Source organism: Centropristis striata, chromosome 3, assembly GCF_030273125.1.
Source record: "Centropristis striata isolate RG_2023a ecotype Rhode Island chromosome 3, C.striata_1.0, whole genome shotgun sequence".
Taxonomy (NCBI): Eukaryota; Metazoa; Chordata; class Actinopteri; order Perciformes; family Serranidae; genus Centropristis; species Centropristis striata.
The window spans coordinates 31,962,491-31,976,381 of NC_081519.1; the positions used below are offsets into that span (position 1 = coordinate 31,962,491).

General features: G+C 37.6%; 1 protein-coding gene across 1 annotated transcript; it reads left to right on the forward strand.

Annotated features, from left to right (window-relative positions):
- The first annotated feature begins 3,942 nt into the window (after nucleotides 1-3,942).
- LOC131968093 (CCN family member 5-like) lies at nucleotides 3,943-13,685 on the forward strand. Its single transcript, XM_059328838.1, has 6 exons — nucleotides 3,943-3,959; nucleotides 5,572-5,689; nucleotides 8,198-8,414; nucleotides 10,430-10,678; nucleotides 12,151-12,374; nucleotides 13,398-13,685. The coding sequence occupies exons 1-6, from the start codon at nucleotides 3,943-3,945 to the stop codon at nucleotides 13,683-13,685; spliced, it is 1,113 nt and encodes a 370-aa protein (XP_059184821.1).
- The last annotated feature ends 206 nt before the right edge of the window (nucleotides 13,686-13,891 follow it).

The following is a 13,891-nucleotide window of genomic DNA, read 5'->3' on the forward strand; positions in this document are numbered from 1 at the left end:
AAATTAAATATGCTGAAGAGACTCTGAGATATTCCTATTGTTTTCTCTTTTTGTTGCCTTTAGGTAGCTTTTTTTTCTCCTCTTCTTTCTTTCCTTCTTTTGTCTGAGTTTAACATTACCTCTCAATTGTTAGTGGCTTGTGGTTTCTTGTAAGTCTGCTGCTTTATTGGGAACAAATACAATAAATCAACATTCTCTTGTAGGCAACAACAGACTTGGCTGTTGTGCAGGTATCATGAAATCCACACAGGATTTTCTTTCAGTTTCAGTTTTTTTTTTCAAACTGGAGATTTACTTCGAACATATATACACACATAGACACAGGATACGTAAATACACCAAGACACAACAAAAATATACACTTAACCCTCTGGAGTCCATCTATTCATTGAAAATACTGAGCATGTTTTATTTACAGTCATGACTTTATTTATTTAACAGACAAGCTGAGAAAGACAGTTGAAAGTGCCATTTATGTTTCTAGACCATTTTTAAAATGTGAATTTTCTTTCTACAATGAAAACTATTACTATTTTTAATTTACATGCAAATAGACTGTTTTATAGTTTTATTTATCTTTTATTAGGGCCTCGGGGCAATCGCACCGAGCACTGGTCCCATACAGCAATAGCTGTAGGGACCAGTGCTCGGGGATTTCTTCTTATTCCTCTTCCGGACGCAATTTCGTCCCGCTACTAGTCCTGCAGCAAGCAACCAGGTGGCATGATGTGCCGTTGTATTGATTCAAACTGGCGAATCAACGAATGAAGAAGGCAGAACTTCCTGGAAGAAATCGACCAGCATGTTTTGTAAACAAATGTTAGTATTTTAATGGGTTCAGGGAGAGAGTCGTGGTTCAGACTTCACAAACTGAAACCCGTCTGTTTGTATTCAGGGACATGAGTTTTTGAACCCGGAGAATCTCTGTAAAATGCACATTTTTTGACGTATTGTAATAAAACTATTTTAAACTGAGAACTTGCACGGCCTCCTGCTCTTCATTCCCCATCAACGATCTGCGCAGAAAAATGGTGAGGTTTTTTCTGTTGGTGACAGATTATTCAATTTTCAAGGTTTCCTCATGCAATTTTTCTAACAATCCCTCCTCTGTCTCTCCCTGAGGTTTCTCCTTTTTTCCCTGTTAAAAGTGTTTTTTGAGGAGTTTTTCCCTGGCTACTGTGAGGGTCAAAGGACAGAGTGTGTTGTACAGTGTACAGTCTGTAATTTGTGATTCTGGGCTATACAAATAAAATTGACTTGACTTGGCACATAGGTTTCCTATTATATCATATATATCAATATCATATATATCCGTCAAAAGCTTGATTTCATATGATATCCACACATTTTTATTTTCAAGGACAAATAGTAATGTAACAACATGCAAACTCAAAATGTTTCTGTACAGTCAGTCCAAATATTCAAGATCTTCTCTCAGACAGCATATAGTTTATGAGCTCACAGTAAATTATGGAATCAATTAAAAGTATCAGAGGTATTATCAGAATAATAGGCCAGATCATTGTTTTAACAATAACAAAGTCTTCAACCAGTATTAGCAAACAGAGAAACATCAAAACATTGAGCTTCAAAAGTACAATCCAACTGCCACTCTGCAGTCACTCTTGCTTTCCATCAGTAGATGGAGGAGTTTCATCAAGAGTGAGAAACAGGAAATCATCTCACTCAGATTGCAGGATAAAGTCTTTAGCCTGGGGCTTTTCAGATACCTGATACTACTACTACTACTACTACTACTACTACTACTACTACTACTACTACTACTTTATTCTTTAGAGTTTTGTTTTTTGTTTATAGTGTCATTAATCTATAAAACGTAAATTAAATATGCTGAAGAGACTGAGATATTCCATTTGTTTTCTCTTTTTGTTGCCGTTAGGTAGCTTTTTTTCTCCTTTTCTTTCTTTCCTTCTTTTGTCTGAGTTTAACATTACCTCTCAATTGTTAGTGGCTTGTGGTTTGTGGTTTCTTTTAAGTCTGCTGCTTTATTGGGGCATTTCCTGATGCTAATTTCAAATCACCTGGCACTGGCATGCAATTTAAGAACAAATACAATTCATCAACATTATCTTGTAGGCAACAACAGACTTGGCTGTTGTGCAGGTATCATGAAATCCACACAGGATTTTCTTATTTTCTTCTTACTGCTTTGCAGCAGTTTTTTTTGTCAAACTGGAGATTTGGCGCCACCTACAGCTTAGCTCTATGAACCAATTTCTAATGGATAATTGCAGTGCATGGAAAGATGAGGTCACATTTTATTTTGCCAATTTAGGAAATTGGTAAAAAAATTCCTGTACATTTGGATGGAAACCTGGCTTATGAGCATAATAAATTATGTTCTTTTTTACGATTCACACAGCATCCCAACTTTTTTGGAATCAGGGTTGTCAATAAGTAAAGAAAGCTCTGATAAACCAACTGTACATTATCTGCCCAGCAACTAACATTAAACTGGCAATTAGCTGGTGAAGAAAGTGAAACAAAGCAGCAAAATTATATTTTTCTTAGGAACTAACGAACAAACTAGATAGATAGACAGATATATAGATATTTTGTTGTCCTTTTCAGGAAATTTGTTTTTGCAGCCTGTACATGTACTTCGAACATATATACACACATAGACACTGGATACATAAAGACACCAACACACAACAAAAATATACACTTAACCCTCTGGAGTCCATCGATTCATTGAAAATACTGAGCATGTTTTATTTACAGTAATAACTTTATTAATTTAACAGACAAGCTGAGAAAGCCAGTTAAAAGTGTATTTTATGTTTCTAGACCATTTTTAAAATGTGAATTTTCTTTCTACAATGAAAACTATTACTATTTTTAATTTACATGCAAATAGACTGTTTTATAGTTTTATTTATCTTTTATTATTTTCTGCTTTTCTGTTTTTGTGTGTATAAGTAGTTTTTTAAAAAAAAGATACATTTCCATAGAAATGCTGTCTTTTGTTTGTATTTTGGGTTCCTGGCAGCTTTATACTGTACAATAATTAGAAAAAAATGAAAAAATCTGACTGATAGCCAAGTGTTTGTGGAGAAAAATGAGCCATGCATGTGATGTAAGGACAGACTGAAAGATGCTAAACACAAACACAAAAATTAACCCTTTGGAGTCTGGGGCTATTTTGTCAGTTTTTGACTCTTTTTCATTCTGTCTGTATACACCACTTAAAAAATGTTTACCATGCCATGTTGGAATTGTTTTTTCAGCACAACCTCACCTATATGACCTGTTTTTTTGTGTGTGTTTTTTTTCATTTTGACTTACTGGATCAACATTTTGGACAAAAACAACACACAAAAACACACATAAAAATTACAAAAAACCCACAAAAGAACAAAAAGATACAAAAAACACACATAACAACACAAAAATGACAAAAAACACAGATAAAAACACAAAAACAAACAAAAAACAAACACAAAAATACAAAAAACATGCATGAAAAAAACTAAATCCACACAAACAATACAAAAACAAAAACAAAAAAACAAGCAAAAAATTCCAATAAACACACAAACAAGCCAGAACTTTAGAGAGAAGTTGACAGCAGGCTCGATGCTGCTTTGTTTCTACGTTGTGACGTCATGAAGAAGTCGTGCTCCAGTGGACTCCAGAGGATTAAGGCATAGGAAGTTGACAAATTTGAACCAAAATCTCCTGGACTTCAGAGGTTTAATCCACCACATTTATCACATTTAACCCTCCAATAGCATAGTACCCCCTCTGGTGGTTACCGGGATGCTTTGTTTAAAGCTGATACAGCAGAAGGTACACAACTTCTGCTATAGCGAGCACGTTTACAGGCCAGGGTTCTGTATCTGCAGCCAGATGGTAACAGCACAAATGATGAGTTGAGGGGGAGGCTGGAAACATGTGCTATGCTAAAAGCTCTGCGTGATGGCTGTGTTTTTGAGGTTAGAGAGATTGGGGTTAGGGAGACCAATGATTTTGCAGGCGTGATGTGTAAAGCATGCTAGTGTGTTCCTGTTTGAGGTGGTTAACATGTTAAAATAGCAGGTTGAACAATAGAGGATGATGTGTTGAACTATGCTTTTGTAAAGTAAGTAACAGAAGTTTGGGGAGCTACAGAGAGTGCTTTGAGTTTTCAGATGTCAGAGAGTGTTTGTTGGTAGCGTTTATGTGTGTCTGTGGTGTGATGATCAAAGTTCAGTTCATTGTCCAGGAGGAGTCCGAGGTATTTGATGGACTCCATGATTTCCACAGATTCACTGTTAATCACAGTGGGGTTATATGTTCAACAATATGTTAAAGCAATTAAAACTGTACACCAACTCCCAATAATGCTGATGTTACTCCTCTACTGGAGGTGTAAATGGGGAGTTATTTGCTATGTTAGCCATGACATACTCGGGCAGTTTTTTATCTTCAGCTGAGTATCTGTCATGTTCCTGTGGTGTCAACATAATTGTTTTAATGGAAATAATAAGAGTGAGGGACAATGTTCATTTTAATGTTTAGGTCAACCAAATAAAAAGAAACAAGGTTAAAGGAAGGAAAGTCTCAAATATCTTTTCTTTGAAAAGAAATCAGCATACTCTAATTCACTGATTCCCAACCACCGTTAAGGGGCACACAAGTGTGCCATGAGAAATCATCAGGTGTGCTGTGCAAGATTATCTAATTTCACCTGATTGGTACTCTAAGTGAGCAGCGTGTAGTGACAGGCAGAACAATTAAATGCTCTTCCAACAGAGAGCAGTGTATCAGCTCGATATGTCCAGCAGCTGGAACAGTGTTGCAACTTAGCAACTTTGTCACTATATTTAGCAACATGTCACCCCCCTAGCAATTCTTTTTCAAAAAAGTGACTAGCAACAAATCTAGCTAATTTATCTGGTGTTATTGGAGACTTTTGGAGAGTCGTCACTCTTCTTATCGAGCTGCAGGTGCTGCCTTGGGCCCCTAACCCGTCCCAAAGCACTCACAAGCGGCACAGTCCTCCCGCAGCAGTCTCTCCCAGCTGCAGTCAGAGCAGGAGATGTTAACCCCTCAGCGTCCAGTCAAATTAATCGCGCATGCACGAAGTCGCCGCCGGCTGGCTTACAGTCAGAGTGTCTGTTTTGGGTCACTTTTGCCGGTCCCGGGGCCAGATAAAGGAGGAGGGTTGGAATTGTGACAGATGACAGTGCATTTGCAGTTCTAAACATATTTAGGGTGTTTTTACTCTCTTTTTGACATTTTTGTTTGATGGTATGCCGTGTGATTTTTCTAACATAAAATATGTGCCGTGGGCCGTGGCTCAAAAAAGGTTGGGAAACACTGCTCTAATTCAACTGAGTTATATTCTATCAGCCACCCCAAAAAATGCCCGCTACCTAAAAACCTTCCAGCAGCACATTGTAGGCAGTGTAGACATTGCCAATTGTAGACATTGGCAGTGGAAAAGAGAAAAAGGGCAAAGAGTTTTTGTCCAGTAACTATTTACTTTGCAGTCCATCGCTTGTGACATCAGAATATAAAAGAAGAGGTAGCAGCTGTTATAACTACAGTTACACTTTTCTCCAGAGGAGGAGAAGGAGAAGAGAGGAGGACAAAAGAAGGAGCAGAGAAGGCAGAGGTGAGGATGATGGACAGAAAAGACACCCAGCTGGTTTGCTCTTTGCTGTTGTGTATCGTCACTCAGGTGAGACCTGCTAAAATGAGACATATTTGTATCATCTCTGTACAATGATAGGTCATATTGTAGTGGTCCTGTCAGGTGCATCAGTATAGCAACTACTTGTAGTGTAAGATATTATCACAGAATCTCAGTTCTCTGCATGGTGACGTGGTGAACTGTGGTGTGTGTGATTATGTGAATGCTTGCTGATGGTTGGTGGGGGAAGTCCCTTTTTTTCATTATGACATAGATTATGATTGTTATCAATACAAAGGATGGACTGCCAGTTGCCAGCATACCAGGAGGGGAATCACAGCAGTAAAAAAGTTATAACAGGAGCTTTAATCTAGTTTCCTCAAAATGTCTTCCTTCTATACTGATGAAAATAAAGTGTACACTGTAAAAAAAAATGTCTGTAGATTTTACGGTGAAAAACTGCTAAACCATGACAGTAAAAGACCGTAAAATGATAAATGGGTTAATTCAGTTTCAGTAACAATGAAGCACTGTAAATTTATATATCAGCCAAAACAGTATTTTAAAAATGTTTTCATAAAAAATAAAAAAACATTACAAAACAGTATTTTTTTTCTTCATTTTTTAAATTACATTACTCCACTGCAAAATACACTGGCACCGTGTTTGTAGCAAAAATATACCGTAATATATATACAAGCCATCATTTTTGCATTTATTTTTTGTAAAAATACTCTTTCTCACTTTTAAATGTACTAAACACCATATCTCTAATAGAAATGTACTGTAATATTCAATGGTAAAATCTTTAAGTCATGCAGCATTTATAAAGTATTTTCTTGTCAATTAGAACAACGCAGCACAGCGTTTATTTTGATGGAAAAACTTTTTATTTGTTTAAAATAAAATATGGAATAAAATGACAATCTTAAACGGGAAATCAACAGTGCTAATATCATTTTACCGTAATATTACAAAAAGTTGCACCGTATTTATTACGGTAAAGTTCTGGCAACCACAGCTGCTGTTTTTTTTAACCGTAAAAACAACAGGTTCTTTTTTACAGTGTAGTTTATGTCATCTCTTTATTTTGGTTTGTCCACATTTTGTTATTTTAGCACATATTATGTTACAACTAATGTTTTGCTTGCTTTGTATGTGTGGCCATAAGATGTTGGGTTTTTTTGTTGCATTTTTTATGCTTGATATATATTCCATTGTCATGTAATATCATGTGAAATGAGACAAAAATTTAGGAATAAAAAGAAAACCTATCTATTATTAATCAACCCCCTGCATTGACTTCAGTAGGGCAGAAGAATCTGGAATGCTCATCAAGGCGTATTTGTAAATACTATTGTGATGTTAGACCAGTTTTTGTGATTTCACTTTTCTTTTTGGTATAATGGTTTATTATATACAGGATACAAACACACATACATACTTCTTATCAGCTGGGAGAAGCAGCACCAACCGGTTTCATGTCATTTATTTCTGAACCTTTTTGGTTATCAGAGGAAACTGACGCACTGGAAATTTCTGTAATGCCAAAATATGATCATACCAGCCAAAAGGTGCAGCCAATAACTCACATGGGGGTGCCCCTTGAAAACATTCTGGCACCTGGCTCTGACTCACCTCTTCCATTGAAACTAGAAGTCAGAGATGAAGTCTGATTAACATGTGCAGAATGCAAAACTCCATCCTTTGTGAAAGTGAAAGCTGACTGCACTCAGACTTGAAAATCTTGTGCAAAAGTCTTTATTTTCATTATAATTTCATGGCATTAGTCAAAGCACCAATCAATATGAGTGGATAAATGAACATTTTTAAAGCAATCCTGCCTTGAATTTGTCGATTTCTCGAAGTGCATTCATTTCAAGTTAAATTCCATTTTTTGTCGTCACTGTAGTAAGGTGTTTATGTGGTAACCATGCTGTGTGACAGCCTCACCTGATGTAGACAGAGCTGGCCTAGAAAACAGGGCCTCTTTCAGTCTTTCAGTTCTGCTCAGTTGTGGTGAAAGTAAAATCTACTGACGCATCACAACACACTGAACACTTTGTACAAACAGATGGTTTCAGGACTGTCAACAGAATAAACACATCGTACTGAAGTAGAGTTACAGGAAACCTTTGATGACTTCAGCACACAGCTGAACAAGTTTGCCTCAAGTTGAACTACATTGACTTCTCCAATCCAGTATAAAAACAGCCCGAGACATGCAAAGGATTTGATATTTTAATTAAAGGGCGTTTTTCCCAAATACCCCCAAATTAATGTGCGTTGCTCAAAGGATTGAAAAAATCGCATTTGGAAACAACAGTATCAACAGCATCTTTACAGAAACAATATTGTAGAACTATTTATTTAAGCTGTTCCAAAGTTTGTTCACAGTGACGAGTGATGTGTGGATTGCCTTGACATAACATGTCTTATTGCCAAATCCACTGCAGCACTCAGCAGCAGGAGACAGATTAGCTACTTTACAGAGAGCACAATAAGCTGCAAAGGGCCAGCATAAACAGCAGCTCTATCTTGTAACTCTCACTTTAGGTGTGGTGCCAGCTGTGTCCTGGGCCATGTCAGTGCCCGCCCACCATGCCACAGTGCCATGTTGGTGTTCGCCTGATGTTAGACAGTTGTGGGTGCTGCCAGGTGTGTGCAAGGCAGGAGGGTGAGGCCTGCAGCGACCTGCTGCCTTGTGACACCCAACGGGGGCTGAAGTGTGACTACAGTGCCAGCTTCCCTGGAGGACCTGGACAGTGTGTTGGTGAGGACAGAAAACACTCACTGTAAAAAAAATAAAGAGTAGCTACTCAATAAAATTGAGGCAACAGATTGCACGCAATATTGTTAATTAAATCTAACTATGTTACAAGTCGAGTTAATATTAACTTAACAGGAAGTGCCTGTCAGTTAAAAACTGACTAATTCTATTGTGTTGGATTCATTCAAAATTCTCTTGATTTAGAATTACAAACACATAAAGATCATATTTAATGTGATCAAAATAAGTAGATTCTATCTCAAACATTTTTATATTAACGTACTGCCTCAAAATCAAGGACGCATTTATATTTAATACATTTTATCAAATATATTTAGTAGAATTAAATGACTACAGAATAATTTATTACAGTGCTAAAGATAAAACAGATTAGTCTGGATTACAGTGGCAAGTACTATTTAGACTGAACAAACTGCAACTGTTATGATTATATTGTAGATCTGAGGTCTGCCCAAACGGTCAGCTCCTTTAAACCTCTGAAGTCCAGGAGATTTTGGTTCAACTTCCTATGCATTCATTTCTGTCTCTGTTTAGCATCTTTCAGTCTGTCCTTACATCACATGCAAGGCTCCTTTTTCTCCACACAAACATGGCTATTTTTTTTTTCATTTTATTTTAATTAACAAAGTATAAAGCTGCCAGGAACCGAAAATACAAACAAAAGACATAGGTATCTATGGAAATGTACCATTTTTTAACCATTTATACACACAAAAACAGCAGAAAAAATAATAAATAATAAAACTACAAAACAGCATGTAAATTAAATATAGTAATAGTTTTCATTGTAGCAAGAAAATTCACATTTTAAAAATGGTCTAGTAACATAAATGGCACAATGTGAAAACTCCTATGATTGCACTTTCAACTGGCTTTCTCAGCTTGTCTACATATCATATATAAATAAAGTTATGTACATAAAACATGTATTTTCAATAAATAGATGGACTCCAGAGGGTTAAATCAGGACTAAAAACACTATTGTTTACTGCAGCGTACTCTTAACTTTAACACTTATCTGCTCTACTCTACTGCCCTTACTTTTAACTACGCAATGTTTGACTTGTACTTTTTATTATTTTATCTCTTTTCTTATCCTACTGTATCTTATTTTATCTTATTTGTATTTTTATTTCTATTTCCCTGTTTTAATTGACTGTTTTTAATGTTTTCAATTGTGTCTTGCTGTTTTTAATGTTTATGTAAAGCACTTTGAATCACCTTGTGTTGAATTGTGCTATAAAAAATAAACTTGCCTTGCCTTGAAGGCAAAGACTGATGCAGCTGTCAACACCAGTACTACTACTGCTATGACAGAGGTATTGATAGCATACTAACATGCAGCAGATTGATACTGACTGCAGCTGCCACTGATACTGTCACTAATAATGATACTGCCATTGCACTGCAAAAAGCCAACTTGTTTTTTTTGGCCTTAAACAGTGATTTAAGTTGGTAAAACTTGGAAATATAAACTATTGACATTTAGGGCAATAATGTAAGTTAGCACAACAAAGGAAGCCAGTTGTATCACAATCGTTACATTGCAGAAGTTGCAGAAGTAAGGATTAAAAATTATTACAATGTAAAATTATAAGTTAGTACAACTTACAGTTGAGTTGACAGAAATCTGAATTCAGAGTCGAGCAGACTCAAAAACAAAACTTAAAATATTTAGTTGAATTGTCCAACTTAAAATTTTAAGTTTGTTGCCTTGCAATTTTGAGTTCACCCAACTTCTTTTTTTTGCAGTGTGATCAAGATAAGAATAAGAAGCATATCATTTCTGTACTTCACATAAGCATTTCCCATGTTCAGTGGAAAGCATTATTCAGCAGATGATGTATTTCTGGCTCATGTTCTTACAGGAATTACTGAATAATAACATATTTCCTGCAGGTTATTTGTCTGCACATGTTTCACATAACTCACTTATCGTGAGCATGGTACTTACCCAGATAACACTCCCTCCTCTCCCCTCCCTTTTTTGGGATCAGGTCAGAACGAGCTGGGCTGTGAGATGAATGGCAGGAGGCTAGAGGAGGGACAGGTATTTCAGCCTTCCTGTGCCCAGCTCTGCCACTGCCAGGGGGGAGGGGTGACCTGTGTGCCCCTGTGCAGCGATGATCTGCAGAAACCTGCGGATAAGTGCCCCAGGCCTCAGCTGGTGAGACTACCAGGGCGTTGCTGCAAAGAGTGGGTGTGTGACAGCCTGGACAACAACATTTCCTCAAATCCATCTGCAGGTAATGGGGTTGCTGTTTGACAAATCCAAACACAGATGGCTGGAAACACATTTCAACTGCAACAAGTCTGGCTGCACTCTAAAAAAAATGACACTGGCTCAACTTAAAAAAAATTGTTGTAACAATTTGCATTTATCGTTTTAAGTAATTCCAACTAAGACATTATTGAGTATTTCCCATGAGACTTTTATAGCTGGACTAACTCAAATAGTCTAGTACAACCAACATGATTTGTTTTGTCCTCTACAAGCTTCATTATCTTGAACATACTCAATTTTCATATCAATGTTTTAGTGTTAATAAGTGGTCAAATGACTCTATTAAGTTACTATAACTCCTTTATTTTACTTTCTTTCTACTCAGCAAAGTCCATGCAAATTGTTACCTCAATTTTATTGAGTATAAGTAACTTATTTCCCTTAAGTCAGACATACTGTAATACAATATAATACTTTTCCTTGTTTAGTGAAGGCAGAAATGCTTATCCAAAATCAATATATTTCTGAGTTAAGACATCTTTCATCATTTTTAATTTTGATCAACTTCTTGAAATAAGTTATCAACTTGATAAAACAATGTACATGTAACAAATTTTATTTTTTATGCTGAAAAAGCTCGTTTTTAAGTCATACTAACTAACCTCCTGGATCTTTTCTTAGAGTGTGTTGAGACTCACATGAAAGATTAAAAGCATAAAATGTAGCTAATTTGAAGACAGCAAAGGTGTTTGCATCACACCTCTGTCAGCTAAAAAACTGAAGTAATTGGATGGTTTTCAGCTATTTCCAATAAGGAATTAAAAGCTGCTCTTAAATTACCAAAAATGTTTCACTTTTGGGTTGTGAAGAAATAAACAGATTTCAATAGAGAAGAGGTGTTTGGAAGAGCAAACATCTGTAGTAAACATCGCTGAGCTTAAACTCTTAAAACAAGATAAATTAAAGCTGCAAGCAGCGATGAACTGGCCCGAGCAGAGTGCACTGGAAATTATTTGTTTTTTACCAAGATAAAAAAAACTTTAAGTTAAGAAGTAATTTATTTTGTTTTAAGAGTTATTTTTTTATTTTAAGCGTACAACATGCTTATTTCTAGATTGAACTTCTTAATCTTAATTTAAGAAATCTTGTCAAGTGAAATTATCTGTCCATGCAGCAAGATCATTTCCCTCAGATTTAGTGTTTTTATCTTGTTTTTAGACACCCCTTTTTTGCAGTGTGACATTGTGGAATGATGGATCCTTACCAATAAATGAATGTTTGTGCCAAAATCCAAACTAAAAAGGATTCCAATATACATCTGTGGTAAACATCGCTGAGCACTTTTCTTAGCAACTGACCTCAGCAGCAGTTCAATTCAGACAGCATATGTGTTACATTTTCAGACCTGTGAGTTCACATCAAAGCTGTTCACTTCAAATAACTTTCAGCTTGATGCACAAAGAAAATGTAATCCTCTTTGGTGTTTATTTCCAGCAGAGCAGACGCGTCAGGACAACAGGGGTGGGCTGTCATTTGGCTCCATTTCCAACTGTATCGAGTGGACCTCAGACTGGAGCCCCTGCTCCCACAGCTGTGGCCCAGGTGTCTCCACCCGCACCACAAACAGGAACTGGGCTTGTCTCCTGCAGACTGAGACCAGACTGTGCCAGGTCAGGCCGTGCCAGACCTTGCTGCCGGGGCTCCGAAGGCTGCAGCCGGTCAGTGCATAATTCCAGTCACAGTCATCTTCAATCAAATCCCTGTTAATACATTTAAGGGCAGACTTTAACATTTTTGCTGCAAGAAGATAATTAATTTTGCCACTTGCCACAAATGACCCGTCACCTCTGACCCGTCAGAAAGAAAGCAGGAACAGCCCAGGAGGGGGTGATTACAGTGATGATGGTTCCCAGCCACTGAAGTGCCCCAGGGAGCCATGCTCAAGAGCCAGCATACACAACTCAGGGCCCTGGAAATACAACACCTAAACAGAACAATAGATAATGTTCCTAATTATAGCAGTGCTTTTAAACTGCTACAACTTGTAAAGCTGCAATCCACGCTGGCTCACTGGCATGGCTCACTGGAACGCTTCAGTGGACTGAAGTTAAGCCAGTGCCAACTATCACCTGTTCGTTAGAGAATCCAAAGAGAAAGAAACTTCGCTAGCATCACAGCACACAACAAGCTTAACAATAAGTCTAGGCCATAAATAACCAACCTTACATGCCAGTGTGAGAAACGTCCAACTGTAGACTTCATGGTGGATCTCAGGTCTGTGCTACTATGAGAAGAGAAGATGGTCCTCAGGCCGGAGTTTCATGCTTAGAGGACCTTTCTTCTTTAACCCTTTATCAGGCAAAGAACCATATTTGATAACTTGAGCGGACATCTATAACAGGTCTCGTCGCTCTCTGTGAGCTCATAGAACCACATGGATTTCTACATCACAGATAGTGACACTGTGGCATCTGACCAATCAGTAAATCATACAAGATTCAAGCTTTCCTTTATTTTCATTGTATTAACAATTCCCTCAGATTTACTGTTTTTATCTTTATCTAGTGTTTTTAGACACACCTTTTTTGCAGTGTGACATTATGAAATGCTGCATCCTTACCAACAAATTAATGTGTGTGCCAAAGTCCAAACTAAAAAGGATTCCAATATACATCAATCTATAAATGGCTGCAATTGCTACAATAATTACTACCATCTTTGTCTGTCACTGTGTATTTTAGGGTTCAGGGATGTGCGAAAGCAGCTACATTTCACTTCTACCTGTTCAGCTCAAACAGCAGGGCTGCTGGAGCACCAGAGCCTACCGTCCCAGGTTCTGCACCTTGACCTGTCCGGAGGGACGCTGCTGCAGCCCCTCCCTCACCAGGACAGCGTGGATGCTTTTCCGTTGCCCCCAAGGCAGGTTCACCCAGCAGCAGGTGATGATGATTGAGTCCTGCTCTTGCAGCATCTTCAACTGCCACCAGTCCACAGCCACAGCAGCCCAGAGGGTCCTGCCATGGCTGTGAGGTGCATGTGCATTCAGCTGCAAGACTGATGGGCAGGTCCCATCTGTGAGGAAAGTGACCAAAGGGACGCACATGATAGATGAGATAGTGTTACAAAATGATGGAAATGTTAAGATAAGGAGCTTGACATTTGGCGTTAGTTGTTGAGAACACAGAATCCAGGTGTGCAATTATACAGTTTTGTAAATGGGAACCCCCCCCCCCTT

Bases quoted from the DNA above. Each gene is read 5' to 3' on its own strand.
- LOC131968093 (XM_059328838.1), top strand. The intron at 8,415-10,429 runs GTGAGGACAGAA...TTTTGGGATCAG, and splicing joins AGGACCTGGACAGTGTGTTG to GTCAGAACGAGCTGGGCTGT. The intron at 10,679-12,150 runs GTAATGGGGTTG...GTTTATTTCCAG, and splicing joins TTCCTCAAATCCATCTGCAG to CAGAGCAGACGCGTCAGGAC.